The sequence below is a fragment of the Acipenser ruthenus genome, chromosome 3, assembly GCF_902713425.1.
Source record: "Acipenser ruthenus chromosome 3, fAciRut3.2 maternal haplotype, whole genome shotgun sequence".
Classification (NCBI taxonomy): Eukaryota; Metazoa; Chordata; class Actinopteri; order Acipenseriformes; family Acipenseridae; genus Acipenser; species Acipenser ruthenus.
The window spans coordinates 1,552,141-1,577,048 of record NC_081191.1 but is presented as its reverse complement, the minus strand read 5'-3'; the positions used below and the strand labels follow the sequence as shown (position 1 = coordinate 1,577,048).

The 24,908-nt window shown below is 39.2% G+C and overlaps 1 protein-coding gene across 2 annotated transcripts in view; it reads right to left on the bottom strand.

The window, feature by feature from the left end:
• LOC117435728 (collagen alpha-3(IX) chain-like) overlaps positions 1 to 17,870 on the bottom strand; it is a 57,111-nt gene extending 39,241 nt beyond the window's left edge. For both annotated transcript variants that reach the window (XM_059010189.1, XM_059010194.1), the window contains exons 1-4: positions 17,632 to 17,870; positions 5,531 to 5,616; positions 3,395 to 3,478; positions 675 to 804 (exon numbers count right to left, since the gene is read on the bottom strand). In XM_059010189.1, coding sequence (XP_058866172.1) covers positions 675 to 804; positions 3,395 to 3,478; positions 5,531 to 5,616; positions 17,632 to 17,660 — 329 coding nt within the window. In that variant the 5' untranslated portion in view covers positions 17,661 to 17,870. The remainder of the gene's footprint in view (positions 1 to 674; positions 805 to 3,394; positions 3,479 to 5,530; positions 5,617 to 17,631) is intronic.
• Positions 17,871 to 24,908: the final 7,038 nt, after the last annotated feature.

The following is a 24,908-nucleotide window of genomic DNA, read 5'->3' as shown; positions in this document are numbered from 1 at the left end:
AAACAAAGGCAGCTTACTGGAACCCTGTGTTATGACTTGAAAAGGGAACTGCATCTTTTTAATAATGTTTCCAAGGTACTGTCTGAACGAACATCGTCCATAATAAAAACAAATTCAGTGGGCAATTGTAAGCACCTTGAGCTTTAATACAGTGTATGATAAGTTCTCTTTTTAATTCTAGTTATTATAGTGGAAGGAAATGCTATGATGTAGCATTACTGTATAGTAAACTCTTGAAGAAAAACTACAGTACAAATACCGAACATGTCTGCTCACAAATGATTTATTGTTGTTAAAAGCCACAGAAGGTATACCAGTTAAAATGCACTGAAGCAAAATGTGGAGCCTTCTATGTATTTTATAATGTGAATTGACATTGTTATGTATTTCAGAACATTTTTTCTTTCTTTCAACATATCCTTATTTTTCTGCACCAGCATAATAAAAATGATTTATTATCCCCCCCTCCCCCCCAAGAAAAAATAAAAAATAAAAAACAGGAATGTGTTATAAAGTCTGGCCAACACTGGCTTTAAAACATGACAGCAAATGGATGCCCCTGTTCCTGCTCTACAGACGCAGAGGGAACACAAACAGATTGGACTGGTATGTGTGCTGCTAATAAGCTGTTGTCAGTGTGAGATGACACCTGCAAGTCCACTGTAATGGCTTACCTCGTAGGAATTTGAAAGCCTGCATCTTTATCGAGTCTGTAAGCCACTTGCAATGCTGTCGAGCCTTCCACCTTTCTCACTCCTTTGAGCGGTACAATGTCCAACTGGAACTGACTTATCAGGTCAAAGCCTTCAACAGAAACGATAGTGCTGTGATATTCCTTTCACTTACCCCCTCCTCTCCCTTGTTTCAGTGCTGTATGCATTCTGTAACCTACAGTGATCATGTGTAACTGCTGTGGTTTGCGTATACAGGGTAAAAATCATATTTGCAGAATTTGAACAATGTTATAAATCACATTTAAAGATTTTGTAGCAAAAAACCCCACAAACATATATATATATATATATATATATATATATATATATATATATATATATATATATACACAGACGTGCTCAAATTTGTTGGTACCCTCACAGCTCATTGAAATAATGCTTCATTCCTCCTGAAAAGTGATGAAATTAAAAGCTATTTTATCATGTATACTTGCATGCCTTTGGTATGTCATAGAATAAAGCAAAGAAGCTGTGAAAAGAGATGAATTATTGCTTATTCTACAAAGATATTCTAAAATGGCCTGGACACATTTGTTGGTACCCCTTAGAAAAGATAATAAATAATTGGATTATAGTGATATTTCAAACTAATTAGTTTCTTTAATTAGTATCACACATGTCTCCAATCTTGTAATCAGTCATTCAGCCTATTTAAATGGAGAAAAGTAGTCACTGTGCTGTTTGGTATCATTGTGTGCACCACACTGAACATGGACCAGAGAAAGCAAAGGAGAGAGTTGTCTGAGGAGATCAGAAAGAAAATAATAAAAAAGCATGGTAGAGGTAAAGGCTACAAGACCATCTCCAAGCAGCTTGATGTTTGCTGCTCCTGGCACAGGGTGCCTTGAATCTGTGCAGGGCACAATGAAATCTCAAGACTATCAAGGCATTCTGGAGCGAAACGTACTGCCCAGTGTCAGAAAGCTCTGTCTCAGTCGCAGGTCATGGGTCCTCCAACAGGATAATGACCCAAAACACACAGCTAAAAGCACCCAAGAATGGATAAGAACAAAACATTGGACTATTCTGAAGTGGCCTTCTATGAGTCCTGATCTGAATCCTATCGAACATCTATGGAAAGAGCTGAAACTTGCAGTCTGGAGAAGGCACCCATCAAACCTGAGACAGCTGGAGCAGTTTGCTCATGAAGAGTGGGCCAAACTACCTGTTAACAGGTGCAGAAGTCTCATTGAGAGCTACAGAAAATGTTTGATTGCAGTGATTGCCTCTAAAGGTTGTGCAACAAAATATTAGGTTAGCGATCCCATCATTTTTGTCCATGCCATTTTCATTTGTTTTCTTATTTACAATATTATGTTGAATAAAAAATAAAAAGCAAAGTCTGATTTCTATTAAATATGGAATAAACAATGGTGGATGACAATTACTTTTGTCAGTTTCAAGTTATTTCGGAGAAAATTGTGCATTCTTCGTTTTTTGTGGAGGGGTACCAACAAATTTGAGCACGTCTGTATATATATATAGTTTTTGATATGTTTTCTCAAATGAATTATCAATGTAAATTGTAATCCTCTTAAATGATTTACAGTAGATTCGATCTGCTTTCTAGACCCATATTCAAAGACTAAGGGGTAGGTGTACTAAAGTGTTGTGCCTGCCACAATAGTTACAAACAAGTCGGAAGTCTAGGGTGAAATGTACTAAACAAGCACAATGTTATTTGCGACTTTTTAGGGAATGCATTACAGCAGCATTTTTTCTTTGCGGTTCAAGCTTAGATGAATATGCAATTATGGGCGTTCCTGCATAAATATGCTAAAATGGGATGGAGATGCAAATGAGAGTTCTCAGATATAATGAGATGTACAAAAGATCCCGGCAATTGCGACACAGCCAATTTGTTAAGAACTTTTGAAAGCATGTTTTAAACAGCCACAATTGTTGCTGGCCTTTCCCAGTCCGCTTTTTCTCGTGCGTTGCCAGTTGTGCTCAATGCATTTTTGAGGTGAACACTTAAGTATCTAATTTTCACGAAAGGCAAGGTGTACTTACAAGCCTTCCACACATGTGCCTCTGACCCCTCCAGCTCATTCTGAGCATCTGTATAGGATCATGATCTATTTCGTGTTAATTGTCTAGGGTACTAAGTAGGCCAAGTTAAAATTAGAAAAAAGAAGAAAACTAAAATCATTTAGTTTCAATTTAAAATAATCTTTTATTCGTGTGTGCACAGTGAAGCAGCATGATTTATTTTCTGTTACCTTAGGTTAAAGTAAAAAGAAAGTGCGCTTGGTATTCATTTGATTTTACTACTGTAGTGTATACTGTGTAGGCCTACTGTACAGATTAATATTTTTACATAATGTAAAGTGCAGTCTACCCAAAACACATTAGTGTTATTTCAGCGCAATGATTTACATTTAAAATGCATTGAGCACTATAAATGTATGTGTTATCTAAGGTACTATTGAATGTGTTTTACTTAAAACAAAACGGAATTGCCATAATTTCATGATTGTACTGTTTAATTGATCTGATTCTGTTCTGAAAGCAGAGTAACCCTTTTTATCAACTATATGTAATACATATATACATTGCATATACACATATATACTTGCCATAAATAAACTTCTGTTTGGGATGATGAATGGACATAAAGCATAAGTATGATTAACATGTAACAAATTAAATATTTTTACCTGGTAGGTCATCTTGTCCAACTCTTATATTTGGGCAGAGAGGGTTGTCATCTAAGCTGTTGTGGTTGTAATCAAGGTCGATTTCTGAAAAGGAGAACATTCAAGGGCATTTAAAACAGCTATATATATATATATATATATATATATATATATATATATATATATATATATATATACACACACACACACACAGTAACTAACATGTTTTATCACATCATGTTCAAAAGATCTCCGTTTCTTCTGAGAGCTTTGAAACTCTAAAAAGAATTAAATCTGCATTAACATTCTACTTTAAGTTCATCTCAGTCTTAAGGAACTGTATTGTGGCCTTCCATAGCTTCCTGTTTCACTGGGGTATAAAAATGAGGTAACATGCATATGAAATCCATTTGTCATCCATCACCATGGGGAAAGGCAAGGAACTCACAAATGAAAAGTGACAAATGGTTGTTGACCTTCATAAATCAGGCAATGGGTACAAAACAATAGCTACAAAACTAAATATACCACTTACCACTATTAGGGCAATAATTAAGAAGTTCAAAACCACTGGAACAGTGGTAAACTTGCCTGGTAGAGGACGCAAGTGTATCTTGCCCCCACGCACAGTGAGACAGATGGTTCGGGAGGCAAAGGGAAATCCAAGGGCCACAGTTGGAGAATTACAGAACTTGGTTGCATCTTGGGGTCACCAAGTCTCCAAATCTACAATTAGACACCACCTCCATGCCAATAGGCTATTTGGAAGGGTTGCCAGAAAAAGGCCTTTACTGAGAGCAACCAACAAACGCAAGCACCTGGAGTTTGCTAAACAGCATTGGCACGTCAATTGGAACAGGGTGCTATGGTCAGATGAGACAAAAATAGAGCTCTTTGGCCACGCATACCAGCGGTGAGTTTGGCGTCAAAAGAAGGATGCATGTGCAGAAAAGAACCTCATACCTACTGGGCAGCAGTGTGGAGTAGTGGTTAGGGCTCTGGACTCTTGACCGGAGGGTCGTGGGTTCAATCCCAGGTGGGGGTCACTGCTGCTGTACCCTTGAGCAAAGTACTTTACCTAGATTGCTCCAGTAAAAACCCAACTGTATAAATGGGTAATTGTATGTAAAAATAATGTGATATCTTGTAACAATTGTAAGTCGCCCTGGATAAGGGCGTCTGCTAAGAAATAAAAATATATACTGTAAAATATGGTGGTGGATCTTTGATGTTATGGGGCTGTTTTGCTTCCACTGGTCCTGGGGACATTTTAGCCAAAAACCTGGTTGCCTCTGCCAGGAGGCTGAAACTTGGCCACAAGTGGATCTTCCAGCAAGACAATGACCCCAAGCACACATCAAAATCCACAAAGAAATGGTTAATTGACTACAAAATCAACATTTTGCAATGGCCATCTCAGTCTCCGGACTTGAACCCCATTGAAAACCTGTGGTTTCAATTGAAGAGGGCAGTCCATAAGGGCAGACTGAAGGATACCAAGGATCTGGAAAGATTCTGCATGGAGGAATGGTCTAAGATCCCTCCCACTGTGTTCTCCAATCTCATTAAACATTATAGAAAAAGACTCAGTGCCATTATCCTTGCAAGGGGAGGGTGCACAAAGTACTGAAAACAAGGGTGCCAATAATTGTAACACTTCATTTTTTTTGGAAATAAATTTATAATTTGAGAAATGTGTAATTTTGGTTGATTCCATTGAATCATTAATAAAGTCAAATATATTCCACATGTTGGAAAATTACAATATAGCCCAGTACTGGTATTATTTATTTTATCCTTTTTTGCTCATCTTTATCAAGGGTGTCAATAATTTTGGAGGTGACTGTATATACATTGCGTTTTACAAGCTCAATATATTAAATTATATTGTAAATAAAACAATTAAATCTTAAGCAGTAAAGTTATAATAAGTGAATTAAATATAATACTATTCTGAATTCAACACATTGTTGTCATTTATGCATTACAAAGAGACGGCAGGGAGTATGAACCCAGACTGGTACGGTCTATTCTGAGTAGTATTGATAGATCTTGAACAACAGCATATTTTTATCATTAACTCCATGTGATATAAAAATGCTTAAATAACAAGTACTTATCACATCAAAGCGCCTTAATAATAAATGTGATACTTACGACACAGTGCAGGGGTCCACAGTACTGACAGCAGAGCTACACAGACTGAAGTGTACAGGTGCCTCCAGTGCGGCCAAGATGTTTTTCTAATTGGAAAGAAAAAAGCAAAGGAAAGAAACAAATATCATTTATCTGAGTATCAAGTTAATAGGCAATGGAAAATGTTGTAAATGGCTGCCTTTACTAAAAACATTTATCAAACAGAGTATGCTATTATTATTTTTCCTAATATCCTAAACACCCATTCATAAACTCTGGATTAGTGTAAAACAAACACTCGTACTAAACCCTCAGCATGCATTCAAGACAAACAAGGGCAGTCTAATGAACTGACCCCGGATCACTTATACGATTCGTATCCAGTGTATCATTGTTTGTTATTTACTTCCAGTTAACCCGCTGAATTTATAAACTTGGGCAAATCTGTACTGCAACCGAAGATGGCAAAACAGGAGAGGATAAAACACCATTAATACCAAACATGGTTTAAAAATGAAAGCAGGTTTTTCAAACAGGTGAACAGACCTGTAGAGAAGAATGTGGCTCTGCTTTTTGGCATATGAGCTTTGAATAGAGATCACATTAGCTATGAATTATTCCTGAATTTATCTGGCTAAAATAACCTTTTTTTCACTTTCGAAGATTTCTCAAAATACATAAATTCATAAATAAATAAATAAATAAATAAATAAATAAATAAATCAGGTTGCTTTTGTCATGAACAATCGTCACATAGTCTATTTTTGTGAATTAATGAAACAGTGTTGCTGTTTCACCCGGATGACTTCTCTCATTGTTTTTTATCATCTGGAAATTGACTTTGGCTGAAATCATAAGAGAATCGAATGATGTAATACAGAGGGGGAGAGCGCAAGCCACACTGACTAATTGAACAGGAGCAGCACCAGTAAATCACGTGCTGCCCATTGGACTGCCAGGACCAGTATGAACTATAAACCACAGGGTTTGTGTGTGTCTGCCTGGTACTGTTAAAAGTATGTGATCTTGTATTTCAAAAACTGCACCACAAAATGTATAACATACACTGACCAAGAAAATCTAACTGTATGAAGTATACTAATAGGACAATAAAGAAGACTCAGGTGTGCAATATTATATCATGAAGGACAGCAAATTGCATTGCGGGACGAGACCCTAAGTGGAGATATTAAAGTGTGAGCAGGGTGATTCCAGCCAGTTGGAGCACAGATAGACATTCATTTATAATGTAGCAACAGCACAAACCATGCCCTCAATCATGCAGTTCTGTAGATAATACTGTGTAACCATGCAGTTATACCTAAAGTACAGGGTGATCTTCCATCACAGTTTGGTTAGGAGACATTATAGATGCCCAGTAATTTTTTAGTTCAAACACTCACATTAAAATGTATAAGAAATTAATGGGGGGGGGGGGGGGGGGGGGGGTAATGCTGTGGTGTCTGTTGTATTACCCTCACAGCTTTGCTGTTGTGTATGTGTATGTGTGGTTTTATTTCACTGCCTTGCAGTTGAAAAAAATAAATAAATATAAACGCAATTTGTTTCAGCTCGCCTACTCGGTGCGTTGGTAAAAACAAAGCAAAATCAGTTATCCGCGTTTCCGTGGTGACTGTCATTGTTACCCTCACAGCTTGCTGTGGTGTGTGTATGCGTTTTTTCTTTACTGCCTTGCAGTTTCAAAGAAAAAAAAATCAGTACATTTTTCTGCCTGCCTAACACGCCGCAGCTCCTTGAGCTTGTGCTCCACTCTGGCATATGCTACTCTTTGCCACGTTGTGTGACTGCAGGTGGTCCAGAACCAGGTTATCGCCACGCTGCACCGTGTGCTCCCCTGTACTGCTCTCCTGATTACCTACCTCAGCCACTCAAGCTTGTTTATCCACCCCGGTGAATGCTATGCGCTACCCCAGGTTGTGTTGACAACACACGGTTAAGGTTAGGCGCCTCTCGGTGCTTAGACGCTCCATGCCTCGGTGCTTAGACGCTCCATGCCTCGGTGCTTAGACGCTCCATGCCTCGGTGCTTAGACGCTCCATGCCTCGGTGCTTAGACGCTCCATGCCTCGGTGCTTAGACGCTCCATGCCTCGGTGCTTAGTGCCACAGCATATCAATAAAACCCGTACTCAGTGCCCCGATTCTTCAGTGCACCAGTACCGTATTCTACCTCAGTGTCCTTGGTGCTTGTGCACCCTTGGTGCCTGAGTGCTTCAATACGCAGGTCTACACCCTCCGGTGTTTAAACAATACCCTTGGGGCTGTGCAGACATCAAGCATGGCTAAAGACCAGACTTGCACGTCCTGCACAACGTCCCCTGCTAGCATGGCTGAGCCGTACGCGGCGCTGGGAGCCCCTGGCCAGGCAGCAGGCTCAGCTCAGCCGATAACGCCAGCCCCTGAGCTGACCCCATCTGCACCGGTGGTCACCCTGGATGTTACAGAACTGGATGTCAGCATTGCTGAGGAGGACCATGATGCGATTTCTATCGCAGCCTAATGAGAAGGTAGCTCCTTCCTTCAGAAGCAGCCCCTACCTCCCCTGACCATTCCTTTGGACCAGCGGTTGAGGAATTGCTGCAGTGTTTTTACCGAGAACACAAGGCGTCTCGACAGGTAGCCTCAATGCTTCCCTCCTGTACTCTGGTACGAGAGAGAACGAGACGCTGGCGCCACCGTACTCACCAGGCTGTCCGGCCGGGCGAATGGTTTATCACAGTGGACCAAAAGGACGTGTATTCCACGTCCCTATTTGTCCAGCACACAGGAAGTATCCCCTCTTCGCCTTTCAGGGGAGCGTCTTTGAGTTTTCTGTGTTGCCATTCGGACTCTCCTTAGCCCCCTGCATGTTTTCAAAGTGCATGGATGTCATCCTAGCTCCCATGCGGCTGCAAGGGATCAGGGTGATGAACTACCTTGATTTGTCTCAGTCGCAGGAAGCAGCAGTGACCCACACAGTGATTGTGACGAGCCAGTTAATACCGGTGCAAGGTACGGTCTACTTGGGTCTCCGGCTGGATTCCCTTACGATGCAAGCCTATCTGTCGGACGACAGAGTAGCTGCCATTCGCAACTGTCTGGCCCTGTTCAACAAGGGTTCACAGTACAATTGGTGTTGTGTTAAACTCTTGGGTCTGATGGCCGCAGCTTCATCACCCACCCAACTAGGGTTACTCCACATGCACCCGATCCAAGTGTGGCTCAGTGCATTTTGGCTGCACCCCAAGCGCGACAGACACCATTGGCTGACCGTGTCTCGCCTATGCTGGGAAGTTCAACGCTGGTGGAGGCAAGCCTCTCACCTGAGCGAAAGCATAAGGATGGGAGTGATACACAACCGTCAAGTGAATTTCCTCTGCCCGGTGCAGGCATTGAGGTGTTACGTGGATAATGCAAGAGCTTTGCATCATACTGACCAGCTCTTTGTCTGTCATGGTATACTGACCCTAGGACAGCCCCTCTCGAAGCAGCGTCTGTCAAATTGGATTGCGGACACAGTCTTGACTGTGTATGATGGTGCTGGCTTGCCCCCACGTGGGAGGTTAGCCACACACTCCACTAGAGGGTTGGCTACATCTTGGGCCCTCTTCAGAGGGGCCTCGCTGTCTGATATTTGTACTGCGGTGAGCTGGGCAACACCACATACTTTCTCCAGGTTCTACCGCCTTAATGTGATAGATCCTGCCCTGCCTACATTAGGCACGAGGGTCCTTGAGGGTGTAAGCTCATACCGTTAACCCTGGGGTTATGTGGTTCTGATGCGTCCCTCATATGCTGCCGTTCCTTCTCCCTCGCGACGACTCTGGTATACATTATCCCATACATAATGTCTTGGTGGTCATCTTCGAATTGAAAGGGAACGTTAGGTTACTTACCGTAACCCTGGTTCTCTGAAAGAGAAGACGTCCACCAGCCGTGAGGTCGCATCGGTCGCCCTCACGGGTTCGATGGAAAAAGAGAAATGGCTTCCTCAGGATGACGGTTTTAATCCCTCGGTGGGCGGGACCGAGTGCATCACCCCAGGAAGGGGCCTATCGGCAGCTCTGGTATAGAGAGCTCAGCGATACCTACCCAATGGGCAGGCATATCCCATACATAATGTCATTGGTAGTCGTCTTCTCTTTCAGGGAACCAGGTTTATGGTAAGTAACCTAATGTTTCTGTACCCTGGGATTATCTCTTGCTGTTAATTTACAAGGCCCTGAATGGATTAGCACCTAGTTATTTGCAGGAGTTACTGACCCTGTATCTTCCAAACCGCTGATATCTGATATCACAAGATGCGGGGCTGCTGGTTATTCCTAGGGTCAACAAAAGCAACACGGGAGGTAGGGCTTTTTCTTGTAGAGCTCCTAAATTATGGAATGCTCTGCCTTAGTTTGTCAGGGAAATAGGACCGTTACAGTTTTCAAGTTAAGACTAAAAACGCACTTTTATATTATGGCTTTCATATCTTAGTGGGTTTTAATGTAACTTTAAAATTGCTGCTTTTGTATTATTATGTGTATACTGTTATTTAAATCTGTTATTTAAATGGTCTGATTGTGGCAGTTGTATGTGTGACATGCTATACAAATGTATTGTGGTTTGTTCTTTTTTTCTCATATGTACTGTACAGTACTTTGCAATACTTTTGTATAAAAAGCACTATATAAATGCAATAAATAAATCAAATAAATAAATAAATATATTATATTGGCTCTTGTATATTACCGTAAAAACTTGCGTATTAGTCGCACCAGTGTATAAGTCGCCCCCCACCCCACTTTTGAGACAACAGTTTCAGAAAAAAGCCTATAAGTCACACCGGTGTATAAGTTACTCCCCCCTTTTAGAAAATAGACGTACACAAATGTTTTTACAGTATATTAGCTCTTGTTATTGGGACAGTGCATCGCTGATATATTTCAGGTTTCTTGATATATTATGTTAGCTCTTGTTATTGGGAGAGTGCATTGCTGATATAATTCAGGTTTCCTGATATATTATATTAGCTCTTGTTACCGGGACAGTGCATCGCGGATATAATTCAGGTTTCTTGATATATTATATTAGCTCTTGTTATTAGGAGAGTGCATCGCTGATATAATTCAGGTTTCTTGATATATTATATAAGCTCTTGTTATTGGGAGAGTGCATCGCTGATATAATTCAGGTTTCTTGATATATTATATTAGCTCTTGTTATTGGGAGAGTGCATCGCTGATATAATTCAGGTTTCTTGATATATTATATTAGCTCTTGTTCCCAGGAGAGTGCATCGCTGATATAATTCAGGTTTCTTGATATATTATATTATCTCTTGTTATTGGGAGAGTGCATCGCTGATATAATTCAGGTTTCTTGATATATTATATTAGCTCTTGTTATTGGGAGAGTGCATCGCTGATATAATTCAGGTTTCTTGATATATTATATTAGCTCTTGTTCCCAGGAGAGTGCATCGCTGATATAATTCAGGTTTCTTGATATATTATATTAGCTCTTGTTATTGGGAGAGTGCATCGCTGATATAATTCAGGTTTTTTGATATATTATATTAGCTCTTGTTATTGGGAGAGTGCATCGCTGATATAATTCAGGTTTCTTGATATATTATATTAGCTCTTGTTCCTAGGAGAGTGCATCGCTGATATAATTCAGGTTTCTTGATATATTATATTAGCTCTTGTTATTGGGAGAGTGCATCGCTGATATAATTCAGGTTTCTTGATATATTATATTAGCTCTTGTTATTGGGAGAGTGCATCGCTGATATAATTCAGGTTTCTTGATATATTATATTAGCTCTTGTTATTGGGAGAGTGCATCGCTGATATAATTCAGGTTTTTTGATATATTATATTAGCTCTTGTTATTGGGAGAGTGCATCGCTGATATAATTCAGGTTTCTTGATATATTATATTAGTTCTTGTTCCCAGGGGAGTGCATCGCTGATATAATTCAGGTTTCTTGATATATTATATTAGCTCTTGTTCCCAGGAGAGTGCATCGCTGATATAATTCAGGTTTCTTGATATATTATATTAGTTCTTGTTCCCAGGGGAGTGCATCGCGGATATAATTCAGGTTTCTTGATATATTATATTAGCTCTTGTTTTGTTGTCAGCAGCAGAGCAGCAGATGCCCAGTGCTCCTGCTCTGTTCTTTGTTACTGCAGCCTATATTGTGATGAGACAATTATACTGTGTGCTGTAGCGCTGATAAGAAACACTGTTATACAGAACATATTTGGTATTCATTGTGTAACATTTCCTCACTTTCGATTCATGAACAATACTGTCAGGCATAAGAAGTCAGGGAAAGAAGCATAATAAATCACCTGCAGTGGATGTTAACCGCTGCCCAGAGCAGTTTATAAACCATGAGGAATCTGACAATACCTTCTTTCAACCAGCTGCTCCCACTTTTACCAGGAATAAGGGGATAATGCAGAGATAAACCAGGATAGGTGATTGCCACAATGCTGGGGTATTCCCCAGCTCTGTAAAACGGCAATAAACCCCCTAGTTAATCAAATCAACCCCTACTGTAAGTCAAGTAGACAAACACTCACAAATTGTTTTTCAAAATCTGCGTTGCTTCATTCCGCAACCGTACTCATATTCCTGCTTTGTTTTTGTGCACACTTTTGGAAACTCTGTTGCGGATCTTGTGATGCTGTAGGTTACATCCATAACATCCATAAGGTTCAAGAGGTCAAGTGGGCAACATCAGTGAATATTAGTACTTTTTAAATGGCCTTTTCAAGTAATTATTTTCAGGGCTTAGCCTACGTACTGTAGGCTCAAACATCTTGAATTTCCATAGGTTGGGCTTAGCAGTATAACAAAGAAGAACCACAGGCTGTTACATGAAGAATTCATTTGCTGTCTTGCTTTATACTGATTTTTACTGGAGATTTATTAATGCATCTATTATATACTTGATGTCAAATAATTTATGCCTTGCCAAGCAACACCACAGCACACAAAATTCATATCAGCATTACTGACACAAGGTAGCTCTGCACATTCTAATTATGAGTTCAAATCTATAATAGATGGCAGTCCGAAAATATACAGTAATACAGCTACTGTACTATACTGTAATTGTGCCTCTACCTCACATTTCAGCACAAGTGTTTGCTGTTGATGCAGCTGCTGGTATTAGGTAACATGCTGTCTGCTCTCTCGCCCCCGTAGTAAGAAACCCATCTATCACCAGATAATTCATGGAGCTTACAGCACAGCGTAGTGGGAGGGGGGTTCAAGGAACGACTGACAGGTTCTGAGCAGAGACTCTCCCCAGGGAGGCAGCAGCCAGCAGTGTCTATGCAGGAGCAGGGCCCTGTTTTAAAAGCAGGTGGAAGCACATCATAGTTGGTATTTTGTGCAGTAACTCTTCTCTGCCACTCGCGATTTGATTTGTGTCTCGCAGCTCTCTCCTGCTGTGTCCTTGGCGACAGTCCTTCTTAGAACTCTAAAATACAGTCCTGTACATAACCCCAATATAGTTCCATTATCCTCCCCCTGCATTTCATAACTGTTTGGTTCAACTTTTCTTTTTTAAATCTGTTTTCATCACCAAGTATTTAAAATCCATTGGATTGTATTTGTTTAGTCTCCCTCTCATGTTCTCCTGTCCATCACGTTAATTACTATTCAAAATCTCAATGCATTTTGACTATAATGTCCTGCCAAGAATGAACTAAGTACAGTTTTTCATCATTAAAAGCTTTCAGACCTCCAGAATCTGCAGTTTCCTAAGACCCACTAATGTTTAGATAGCAGGTTCATTAAGAGAACCTAAAATAGGCAAAGGATTTGTAGGGCTTTCACTGCACAGCACCAAATTAAATCCCCTTTCTTTTGTACTGCCTTTAAAAATAATAAAATAACATTTATTGTGTATGTAAAACAGTCTTTGAGAATTGCAAATCTTTAAACTGCTTATTTCCAATGCAATCAACTTCAAAATATACAATCAGACATGTCAAGTCTTACTCAAATGAGAAGGCTTTCTCTAATGCAGTATCAACAAGATAGTGGCTACAGAAAGCCACAGTGCTGGCAAGATTCCCTGCACAGCTCTGAGAGCATGCCTTCAGGCATGAACCCTAACATTGCGGGCTGCGGTAATTACATGGTGATTACTGGTGGTTCCTACTTTTACACTCTGTAATTGGATCTTGCTTTGTGAGCAATATGGTGGATCCTGATGTAGTTACATACAGCAGTAACACCATAGTACAGGCACTTTCCATGTAATTTCACACATATCCCAGCAGTCGTTAACCTGTAAGAGCATGAACTATTGATAGTTCCCCAGTTATTACCATGTTATTACATGGTTATAGTTGCCCCGTAATGTAAGGTGCTACTATGTGTTATTTATTGCATTTTACACCCACTTACACTTGAATCTAATGTTTTTTTTTGTTTGTTTTTTTGCATCACCTAAGCATGACTAGTTTGTCTACAGGTGATTTCTATTGTTTAATTGTTCTTCGGTAAAATCACCCTACTGTTCAAGAAAAAAGTTTGACCATGCATTTGTAGGTCCATTACAGAGCGACATGTTACCCTCCTCTAACTCTTTATTGGGTTACACTGGCTGGTGTTGTTGCCTGTACTGCTTTTTATCTTTCCAGTGATGTATTTATTAATGTTCCCCACAGACATGTTCTGAAAGCTGCTGTCACAACTGAAATCCTTGGTGAGATTGTAAGTCCTCCTCTTTGAAGTAACCAACTAAACCAAGATATAAGAGCTACACTTCTCTCTTCCTAAATTCAAAAAACTCTTCTCCATTTTCAGTTTTGCCTGGTGGATCTAAAGTACCTTTCTTGTGCTAATCTGTAGGGAATGGTTGGATAATAATTGATGAAAACATCTGACTTGTCATTTCTATTTCAATTTTGTGTGATGTGCAGTTCTCATTTTGTAAACGCTGCATATGAGACCATTATAAACAGTGTATATATAAAATTGCTTCTATTATGAATGTGACAGGGCTGCAAAGCAGTATTTCAATGAAAGGCGTTGAAGACATCATGCTGATGGTTGTATTAAAAAATCATTAGAACTTTCTGATTTAAATAAATCTTGGTTTTCATCTGTTGCTGCTTAATCATCAAATGTGTTTCCTAATGAGCATGTATGAAACAGTATATGACTACATGTAATACGCTTTTCTTCTCACTTGAATTGCATTTTGCATGCTTCTTTACTTTCAATACTACACACTTTTTAATCACAAACTAACAAGTTTAATCACCAGTCCCTCCAGGATTCTGTTGAAATTCATAGAAATTCTAGCCCAGAAAATCTTATTTTTTCCAATCAGAAATACAGGCATGTTCATTTTCTTTTGTTTATTTTGGTACCCAGCAGCACCCTTTAACAGCTTACACAGAATATAACTGCAAAAGACTGCTGAACAGTACCCCCAAACCTTCCATGAAGACAGTAGGAAACTGTTTTGCAATATTGAGACACCACCAGGCTAAAGTACAAGTGGTCACGGAGTTAGTAAAAGGGATGCCAACGAAACATAAAACAGCCCCTCATACCAGCCTCCATGCAAAGACATTTACGAGGGAAGGAAAAAAAAGTTAGGAAGCTAATTTTAATTCAATCATTTTTTAAAAAACTTAATTAAGAGAATAGCAGTACCTGATGAAGCGAGGAAGAATAAAAACATAATTACTGGCACTGGTAGCTACAATGATAGGAATATGAAGGTAACATCAGCAAATATAAATGTGAAGGATATTATCAACTCTGAGTGCGTGGGACTCTGTGCAGTTGCCCCGGCTACACTAACTATTCCTCTGTGACTGCACTGTCCACAGCACACCTTGTGAATGTGAGACAAAGCAGTACAGATGAAACCAGGGGCAGAGCTTTGCAATATGTGCTTGCTTGCAAGTTCAATTGCATTTTGTTATTAATTGTAATTCTGACGACCATTTATACAAATTTACCATAGTAAAATCATAGCAACGTGTAATAATGCATAGTGGAAGGTTGGTAAAGTATAGGTACACATTATACAGCCTAGAGAGATATGGTAAAGCATATTAAATAAATAAATAAATAAATAAAAAATAAACACATGACAAACCATGGTAGGCTTTGGTAAAGGCATACATGTATTACCCTAGGAATAGCATGGAAACATTGTGAAAATAGCCTGTAAATTTACTCTGGTAAACCTTTATAATGGACCAGTTAGAATACTTATCATTATATCAAAGCATGGAAAGTTAGTTAGGATTTAAGGAGGAACCTCAATATGAAATTAATATTTTACTACTTAGTAGATATAATATGGACACTGAAAAGAGTTAGGCAAGCAAACTCGATCGTGTGACTCCCAATAAGAGAACTACCTCAGCTAATGGCCTGTGGTCTTCAGAAGTCACGTTATTGCACACTTTTACACTTGGCAGACACTGTGGTTATCTCTTAAGTAACCTACTGTCTGGAGTGCTATCATACTCTCTTACAAATTGCAAATCCAAAACTGCATCATGACAATTACAACAGTACCGTGTGTCTCATACAATCTACAGCAATCACAACATGAAGGGCTTCACATCTCTGACAAACTACTATTGACACACAACATGTATTGCAGGGGACGTCAATCTGCGTGAAGCACGACCAGTTATAGCATGCCTTGCCTTTAATTGCTACCTGCTGAGAAATTCGACAGCCAGCAGGAAACATCCATACCGGTAACTTCAAACTATAATCATAAAATATTCAGCAATTCTTAAAGAAATATTTAGGTTCGACAAATCATAACCATCTTAAGGGTTTAAACTCTTATGGAACTGCAGGGCGTATTGGAAAACAAAAATTTGTTTTGTGTCATTTATTTTTTTTAAATGCCGGTGATATTAACTTCTTATTCAAAACTGTTTATAAGCTTAAATTTCCCTATTGACTAGGAAAAAGTCAACACTCAAAGAAGAGACCTATTTAGTTTGTCCATACATTTTAATTGCAAACAGTTTGAATGAGCTCTGCTTATGATTTGTGCTGTTGAAGGAGAGTGATGAAGACATGAATGTAGTTTGAATAGCCCGATACAACATGGGAAGAAAGCTGGTCTAAAGCATAAATGTATTTTTAATTAAACCAAAACCACGGGTAAAGATTTAATCAAAAAATGCTGTGCTGCTTTATGACTTCTGTTATTCCCGTCTTACTACACTATTCAATAAAACTTCCATTCATGGCAGGGCACTGGTTAATACACTTGCCCAAAGAAAACAACTAGACTTGACTTCGCTTCTTATAGGTTTTACATCATAGGAATGCAACTCCCAAGCACACCACTGTATTGGGAAAAAAGTCAAAAACTCTTGAAAGTGTGATTGAATGCTGTCTAATATCAGCAGTATTATCGGTACATATTGAGTAATGGCCATGTAAGGGACAATAGTAGCACAAGGACAGCTACTTGAAGAATCAAAAATTGTACTACAGCAGTACCACACCAGTATTTTCACTTCCCGCAGCATGCTGGTACATTGCAGGACCACAGTGTGCCATATCAGTATCAGTGTGCAATAATCTGCACTATATACTGTAATTGGGCCCCATATACTATATTTTCTTTAAAAAAAAAAAAAAAAAAAATTGTCATTGCCAGTAATACTGTGGACTCCACCATCTCAGTTGTGCTAGTACTGTACACTGTAGGTTTTGGTAAAGACTAAACCATCTCAGTGGATGTTAGACCAACTGAGCGTGCACATATTGCTGCTCTAGTGGTAGACACTGATAAGTAGACTGTGAACAATACCTCATCTTTTTCAACATTACTGTTCTGTGGGAATGCATCCTTGTTTATTAAGAAGAATGAAATATTGAGAAATGAATAGGCTGCAGCTTGGAATCGGTTTTGCGATCACCATCAACAAAGTACTGATGAGGATGTAGCAGTAGAGATATGAATGCAAAAAATCCATTCATGACTTATATGAAGACATGGAAAGCCAAATAGACCCATCCAATACATTGTGAAGGTTAACTGTCCTCTCCTTAACAAAAATACAAATTTAAAAGTCTCAACACATTTGTAAAACAACATAATTGAAATACTTACCTTGGAATGAAATAAATATCTTGTCCCATATTGTATCCTTCAATCCTTCAAGAACAAAAACAGCAAGGTGTGAATTAAAAACAATACAAGTTTCTAAAGAAGCCAAGTCAGAACACACAGTGAGCAGGAGGTATCCCAACTCTAAGTCGTTTTCATGGTGTGAGAAGGCTGAAAGCACAGAAGGAAGGGATGCTGAAACTTTTCAGAAGTTCCACAACACTTTTGCAGCAAACTTTACAATTGCAGAGATTCTGATTGGCCAAGGACCTTCCAGGAGGCGGCTGTTGTCTTTTATGACCTAGAAGAGCTTGAAGCATCTGGGCTGTTTGAACAGTGTGGGGTGTTTCATTAAAACATGTGTTCATCTGTTCAGAGGTATATAATGATGTTAACGATTAGGTAAAACAAGAGTCTGGTTTGTAATGTCAAATACAGTGGATTCATTCATACAACAACCCTTATACAAGTTTGCCACTGTATCTTTTGCACTTTATATATATATCTGCACTTTTGCCATACTTTACACTGGTTTGCAATGTTTATTACTATACTTTACCATACCTCCTTATTTTTTACAATGTTTACCTCTAATTTACCATGCTTTCACTTTGCTTTATTACACTGTGCTATGCTTTTACTATGGTAAACATTTATAAGGGACATTTAGTGCATTCAATTTCATAAACTTAAGGTTTATGATCCTGGATTTATTCATGTGCACAAAATAATACTGTTTTTACATTATTGACAGCTTTTTTGAAATCCTTGTTTGCTATGTGACCTTACTAGAATATGTGTTTATTTAAAATACTGCATGCATTTAAACCAGCCTTGACAAACTCCATCTGGTCATACTGCTGTCTTCAGCTGGGATCTGAGTTCTAACCTTCTGTACTTGTACAGCGACAGGGTAAAAGTGTCACCATTGTGCAGAAATGGTGACGCAACAAACAGACTAAGATCTTGTCTGGAATGCAGCTGACTTCATAAATTAAAAGTTTGTTTTATACTATAAATCAGACCTGCATTGTTTCTGACACTGTTAGGTACAATAAGTGGCGTATCCTACACAGCCAGGCCTTGGAAACATAGTGCCCTGATGAGAACAGGCTACAGCCACAATGCCACATGTCATTATCAACACCACAGAGGCAACCGGCCACAAATATTACTAACTGGTGGAACAACAGAACCACCTCCTGCACAAAACAGTAAGTTCACTTTTGATATGAAGCTGGCTTTTATAGTATGAGGTGTGCTTTACAAGAGAGTTCATTTTGCAGTTTCTTTTCCCATGCCTTATGAATTTACCATGTTTGTTTTTTTACCATACTTTACTGTTCTAGTGAAAGTGTTTTACCATATTTGCATTACATGTATCTTTCACTGAGCTTTCACCATGGCACACCTCTGTCTTTATTAAATGGAATTATCAGCATGCAATTTGCAACAAAATTGTAATACAGTAATGTCAAATTATGCTTGTGAAAACATACTATAGTCTATACAGCTAACATTTTCTTTTTTATTTTCCTGTTCTTTTCTAAACAACAACCATTCATTGCACATGCATTTCCTCTTTGTTCCTCAATTCTTATATTGTATTGTGTAGAAAACCCCTAAATGACTTGTTTGAATTAACACTTTACACAGATGGCCGACTAATATATTTGTGTCAGACAGCGTAACAATTTTAAATGTTACAATAAAATGTAACCCGTTTCAAGATTGTACATGTAAATATGTGGGGCATATATCTGTTTATCAGTACCCTCTTCTAAGACCTCTGGGGCAAAAGCTTCCCATTATAGGCCTGATTCCCTGCTCTTCTTGTTATGTAAAACCCTTTTGAAATTCATGCTGTCATCAGTACAGACCAGAACATAGTTGTACATTGGGGTTAATCTGTATCAGTCTGAAGGCAGGCCCTTCAAACTGAGTCATTAAAATGAAAAGGCAATAACGAAATGGAGACGAAGGACACAGACATGTACTGTACAAAGTAAAACAACAGCGAGCCCAATACAGGACATTTTAACACATGGACAATATAATAGTACTTTCACATACAGTCAAATAAAAATACACACAGTACTGCAATACAGAAACATCTGAAAGGTGTTTGTCTGCTAGCATGCTGTGTATATTGGGGTTCTTTTCAAACCGGCATCTCTGTTAATAGCCACTTTGTTTTCGAATATTTACTTAACACGGCTAAATAAACCAAAAAAAAAATGTAAAAAAACAATTTCAATCCAAGTAAATATTGAGCATGCATTTAGCATTCTGATTGTTAATTGGTTGTCCAATCAAATGCCATATTCACATAGGCTATCTGGTGGCTGCCTTTCTTTTTTAATTTGATTTTAATTTACTTATTTATGTCTTGAACATTTTAATCAGTACAGAATTTGGTGAAAGAAAGAAGAAAAAACACATTTAGGGCAAACAGTTTATTCTAATAAACTTATAATGAAGTATATTTACACACAGACTTCTGACTTCATTTGTAATGTTTGGTAACACTGACAAAATGTCATGCTAAGGCTTAAACTATATGGTGTTCTGACAATGACGTGTATAAACATCTTTTACCACGAAAAGAGACAGCTACTAATTTACAATGACAAACTAAAAGAGATAATAAAATGTGTAATTCACAGTGAAAAGCACCTGAATAATCTCTTTCATGTCATTCTAAGATGACATGGGTGATCCCAGTACTCCGATAGGCTGAACTAGATCACAAGCAGTGCTGTTGTTTGACACCATTACTCCAGTGGGATATCTTTCGTCTCATCACTAAGTGTTCTTCCTCGGTGGCACAATTTCTAATTGCAAAGTGACACTGCAATCTGCTGTTGTGAAATTAGTCACAGCTCAATGGTTTCAGCACTCTTCTTGTCCTTGTGCCAGGCCAATGCGTGATTTCACGACAGTGCACACCTTGGTGTCCAGTGGGTAGAGAAAGTGGCTTGTTACCAGGAGGTTCCCTGTTCAATCACAGCTCAGCTGCTGACTCACTGTATGTGACCCTGAGCAAGTCACTTAACCTCCTTGTGCTCCATCATTCGGATATGATGTAAAACCAAGGTCCTATTGTAAGTTACAATAGGACATCAGTTTTACCTTTATCTCCATTTGTGACCCCTGGTCCTTGTTTCTTTTTTCAGGTCGAAAAAGTCCCCTGGGTCGACACTGTCAATACCTTTGTTCAAGACTGACTAGATTCAATTATTTTAGCCTGTCTGCATATGACAGGCCTTTTAAACAAGGGATAATTCTGGTCGCTCTTCTTTGCACTCTTTCTAGAGCAGCAATATCCTTTTTGTAGCAAGGTGACCAGAACTGAACACAATATTCTAGATGAGGTCTTACTAATGCATTGTAAAGTTTTAACATTACTTCCCTTGAATTCAATTCAACACTTTTCATTATATATTTGAATATTTTGTTGGCCTTTTTTATAGCTTCCCCACATTGTCTAGATGAAGACATTTCAAAATAAATTCGTAGGTCTTTTTCATAGATTCCATCTTCAATTTCAGTATCTCCCACATGTAACCTTGTAGATGTTTTAGCTTATTGCAATAAGATCAGGCTGGTGCAAGTGCATTCGTGGCAACACATGTAACCTTGTAGATGTTTTGAGTTTATTGCTCTGCTTTTTCATGTCCCACTTGTACCATGGCATTTATTGAATGCACTGACTATCACAGTCTGAATGCACTGAGAGAATTGGAAAATGCACTGATAGGTTAGAAAAGACACAGCTACATATAAAATCAATAATAATCCTCTGAATAAAGGGCGCTCTGAGTTCATGATCCATTGTTCCACATGGTTAATGTGTTCATTCTTAAGCTGTTTTTTTTTTCTATTATTATGCAGAGATGAATCATACTTGTAGGCGGTTAGGCAGAAAGTTGAGATCAACAGTGAAAATGTATAAATACAGAACAAAACTGAATCGAAGAGTTTCACAATCCCCACTTACGCAAGCGCAGTTTTTGTAGCTTTTTATTAGTTGCTAAGGGCTAGATATTAAAAATAGATGCAAGTTTAGCAAGGACAGTTTTCTCCGCAATTCTGCCTTGAGAAAAAGCTGTGCCTGGGAAAGAAATTTAAAACAGAAGTTGTGGGAGACAAAAAAATTAAATAAACGCTTGCTCAAGTGCAAAATTAAAAAAATGTTTTCTGCAAATCACAATAGCAACAAGAAAAAATAAAGTCAAAATAACGTGCTGGAATGATGAAATGTGCATTGCTTAAAAATAAATTAATTATTAATAATAATAATAATAATAATAATAATAATAATAATAATAATAATACAATGTGGGTGGTGAAGGATGGCTTGAGTGGCGTGGGTGGTGACGTCAGCGTTCATGAAGCAGCACACAAACAACCAGAGGTACTGGGCTGAAACGGGCGCAGCCGTATATTTATTAAATAATAAAACAAACATGTTTTATAAAACACAAATAAAAAGGCACATTGGCCAAAGCAAAACAAACACAAACCATTTTAAATGTTACTAAAACAAGTACCTTTGTAGTCGTGGTAGCATTCGCTCTCTTTCTCTATATTCACATCTTTCTCCTAAGCTTTCCTAATTATCTCCTAATTACCCATTAATCAAATAATTACCTTATTAAGGATCCAGCCACAGTCCCATGAGATTTTTAGGGATGGGGATTTAACCCCATCCACGTCAACTACACATTAATAAAAACATCAATAATAATACAAATGAAAAAATATGAATACATAAATAAATATACACAAGGGGTGGGCACCCCGTCACAGACCACAAGACGGAGCTCAGAGAGTCCTGGGGTTCTTATTTAGTTCTGATTATTCAGAGCGACGCAGGAACTGAAAAAAAATCGAACAGAAACTCAGCCTCTATATACAGTATTAAAAAGCATTATATGAGTCATATTTCTTTATTCGCGTAGTACACTTAGATTTTTCTCATTGATGTATCTTGATGTGTCTTGGTCCGGGAGCATTTTGAGTCATTAAAAAAATATGAAAATTATCATTCTTTTTAATATACTGTATAGACTATAGTGACCATTGTCTCACCTGGTACACAAATACACCTATAGCAATTGGGTGTTGCCTGAGTTGTGATTAAATCCCTGTTAAGATTAATTTCAATGTATTCATTTCCACAGCGTTGCGCAGCTCTGTGTTTATAAATCTGCTTTGGCTTTGGGAAGATAAAATACAATTCACTTTCCTCAGTGTATTCTCTGCTGTTCATCTTAAATTCTTTAAGGAAAAAATGTAAAACATTTGCTATGACCTCAATACCACCCAGTTCTCATACATTGTTTCAAATAATGTTCACCTACTTGCACTACCAATGGGTGCATTGTGAGATTAGGATCTTAAGGAGACATCAGATTATGCCTACACATAACAAAATCCAGACATTTACCATAAATAGATTCTAAATCCTTAGTCAGTTTGAAATATGTGTGCCAAATGCATATTATTATTGTCTTTCATCTTTTTAGTTTAAATGAATTTGAGACGGCCTGTTCCAACCCAATTAAAGTAATTGTCGGAAAAAACAGGGTCACAAAGGTCAAGGTATCAGTGATTGCAGTTTAGCTGGGCACCACAACAGACAACTGAGATAGCTGGGAATCAAAGGGCATCTGCGGAGACCGATTGAGAGTCAAAAACAGAGGACAGATACAGCACATACTGTAACAGAGGGGCGGCGGGACAGAACTGCAGAGAGACAGAGCTGCAGAGAGACAGACAGAGCTGCAGAGACAGAGAGAAAGCTGCAGAGAGACAGACAGAGCTCCAGAGAGACAGACAGAGCTGCAGAGAGACAGACAGAGCTGCAGTGAGAGAGACAGAGCTGCAGAGAGACAGAGAGACGGAGCTGCAGAGACAGACCTGCAGAAGCAGCAGGAGCAGGGGGGCATGTTCGCTCACATTGGTTGTGTTATGTCTGTGTCTGTTTTGTGTGTTTTCTGTGCTCATTTACATACATTTAAATACATGTATCACAATGTTTATGATTTGATGTCTGCCTCTCTAACCAGGTGTGCTAGGGCTGCATTTAGATAGCATGGTGGCCTGGTTGGATCAGTCTGTCATCGGTTTCATCAATGAACAATACATTATGAATGAGGGTTACAGTTACTAAAGTAGCTTGTACTGTAAGCAGTGGATATTTGACAGTTTTACCTCAGGCATTTGGAGACAGTATACAGTACATATGTTACGGGCAAAGCCCGAAATTTGCGAATTGCCTGCTGACTTTGGGCAAAGCCTTAAATAAAAATTAAAATAACTAATTTTGGGCTTTGCCCAGGCAAACCGCGGTCTGCCCACTGCTTCTCAGGCAGAGTCCGAATCACTCCCTCTGTTCTTTTATTACTGTTTCGAGTGACAGGCAGATCTTTGGAACAAAGAATAAACATGAGAAACCCCATTGACACTTGCATAGTACCATCGGCAACAGTCGGGTAGGAATCGAGATGTATATAAAACCTACATCACAGTCCAGAACAATATTACCCGCAACATCGGAATAAAAATAATTATTAATAACGTAATAACAACCAATAATAATAATAATAAGGAGTTGTATTGAACTGTCCAATCAGAGAGATTGATGCAGTTACTGGGTCTAGGATAGATGATACCTCAAGTAGAACCCCTCGTCTTGGGAGACGGATGGCTTGTTAGAGAAGTCATGAAGCTACTTCTTGTTTGAGGGCCAAGACCTGGAGAGGCTTGCTCACGGATGTAACCATGATCCCTCGAAAGGGAGGGGGACCTGCGCGGAACTAAAGTGCGGAACCAGTGTGTACGGTGGAGAGCCCCTAGTTGTCTGAGGTGCAAGCGCGCCAATATTGTAGCTGGTGTTGTGTGAAGGGTTGGGTCTGAAGCTGCAAGCCTTCAGGGGCTCTGCAGGGGCTGGTGAGGCTGAGGTGGAGCCCATTGTGGGGGCTGCCTGGGGCAGCATTGGAACTGCCTCCGAGATCGCTGTTGAGCTGGGATCCCACATCTAGTGCCCTCCCGTCGTTGCGGGTGGGCCCGGCTGTTAGCTGCCGTGGAAGCCTGAAGGCGGTGCCTCAGGTTGTCACGTGGGGCAGTGGGGATCAGGACAGTCCGAGTCACTGTGTGAGTCACGGGTGGACCCCAGCGTCTCGTTCTCTCCCTGTACTAGAGTACTGGAGGGGAGCATTGAGGCTACCTGCTGAGACGCCTCGCATTCTCGGTGGGAGCACTGCAGCAATTCC